The 1,132-nt window shown below is 42.8% G+C and overlaps 1 protein-coding gene across 1 annotated transcript in view; it reads left to right on the top strand.

Moving 5' to 3' along the window:
- Positions 887–1,132, top strand: part of LOC109727108 (protein NUCLEAR FUSION DEFECTIVE 4-like) — a 2,372-nt gene continuing 2,126 nt past the window's right edge. Inside the window, exon 1 of the mRNA XM_020257008.1 lies at positions 887–1,072. Within this exon, the coding sequence (XP_020112597.1) occupies positions 887–1,072 (186 nt within the window). The remainder of the gene's footprint in view (positions 1,073–1,132) is intronic.

The following is a 1,132-nucleotide window of genomic DNA, read 5'->3' as shown; positions in this document are numbered from 1 at the left end:
AATATTAATTGGCGGGGTAGATTAGGGGGCGTCGGCAGGAGGTGGATTATGAGGTGGGGCGAATTATAGAATATATTTTTTAATCCGTCATGAATTCGGAGCAAGAGGCGGGGTGGAATTTTAATAGTCAGGGCAGAAGGCGGGTCGGAGCTCTCGTCCCAGATCCGTCTCATTTACATCCCAAATCAAAAGCAGTAAAATCCTTGTCACTTATGCAATAATAAAGAACAACTCGAGCACGAAATTCAAAGATTCCAACCCAGCAATAAGTTGCACTCACAAACCTGAAATGTTCCGGGACAACTTTTTTGGCATGTAAATTTTTTATGAGACAGATTAATGCTAGCTATACATTCTATATTAGAATGTGCATTTGGGACTCTTGAATCCAATAGCTAATTAAATTTTTTAATAAAAAAAAAAAGTTAATAAAACTAGTGGTAAGTTCTAATCACAGGAAATCTAAATGATATATCATGATCTCACTTGCAAAACCAAAAATGAAAGTAGAAAAAAGAAAAATTTTGCGCACCAGCTGTAAAAATTTACAACCCCTGTGCTCATTAATACTCATTGAATACCTCGGTCCAGAGTACTCAGATAGTGACAATTTGGTATCATAATCAAATACCAGTCGAAAATGTGAGAAGTAAATACTATACAATATAAAGTGCTATATAACAAATTTGGTGAGAGACCGACTATTCCTAGAGCAAGTGGTAAAGGGCTTGGTGATTGGTACCCGAGGTTTCTAGTTCGAATCCTAATTGATTCACATTTCCAGCTAAGTTTATATCTAAATGAAATAAACGAAGCGGATAGCGTGCTACCTATCTCTCAAAAAAAAAAAAAAAAGAAAAAAAAAAGAAAAAAAAAGAAGAAAGATATGTTGGCCGCGCTCCGATCCCACTACTCGGACGAGGACGGGGTGGGGGCGGTGACGGCGGTGTGGGTGCAGTGCGCGTCGGGGAACAACTACACCTTCTCCAACTACTCGGACGCGCTCAAGTCGCTGATGGGCCTCACCCAGCTGCAGCTCAACAGCCTCTCCGTCGCCAAGGATGTCGGCAAGGCATTCGGCCTCCTCGCGGGCCTCGCCTCCAACCGCCTCCCCCCCCCCCCCCCCCCCCCC

Source organism: Ananas comosus, linkage group 22 (genome assembly GCF_001540865.1).
Source record: "Ananas comosus cultivar F153 linkage group 22, ASM154086v1, whole genome shotgun sequence".
Lineage (NCBI taxonomy): Eukaryota > Viridiplantae > Streptophyta > Magnoliopsida > Poales > Bromeliaceae > Ananas > Ananas comosus.
This window is presented reverse-complemented; position numbering and strand designations above follow the sequence as displayed.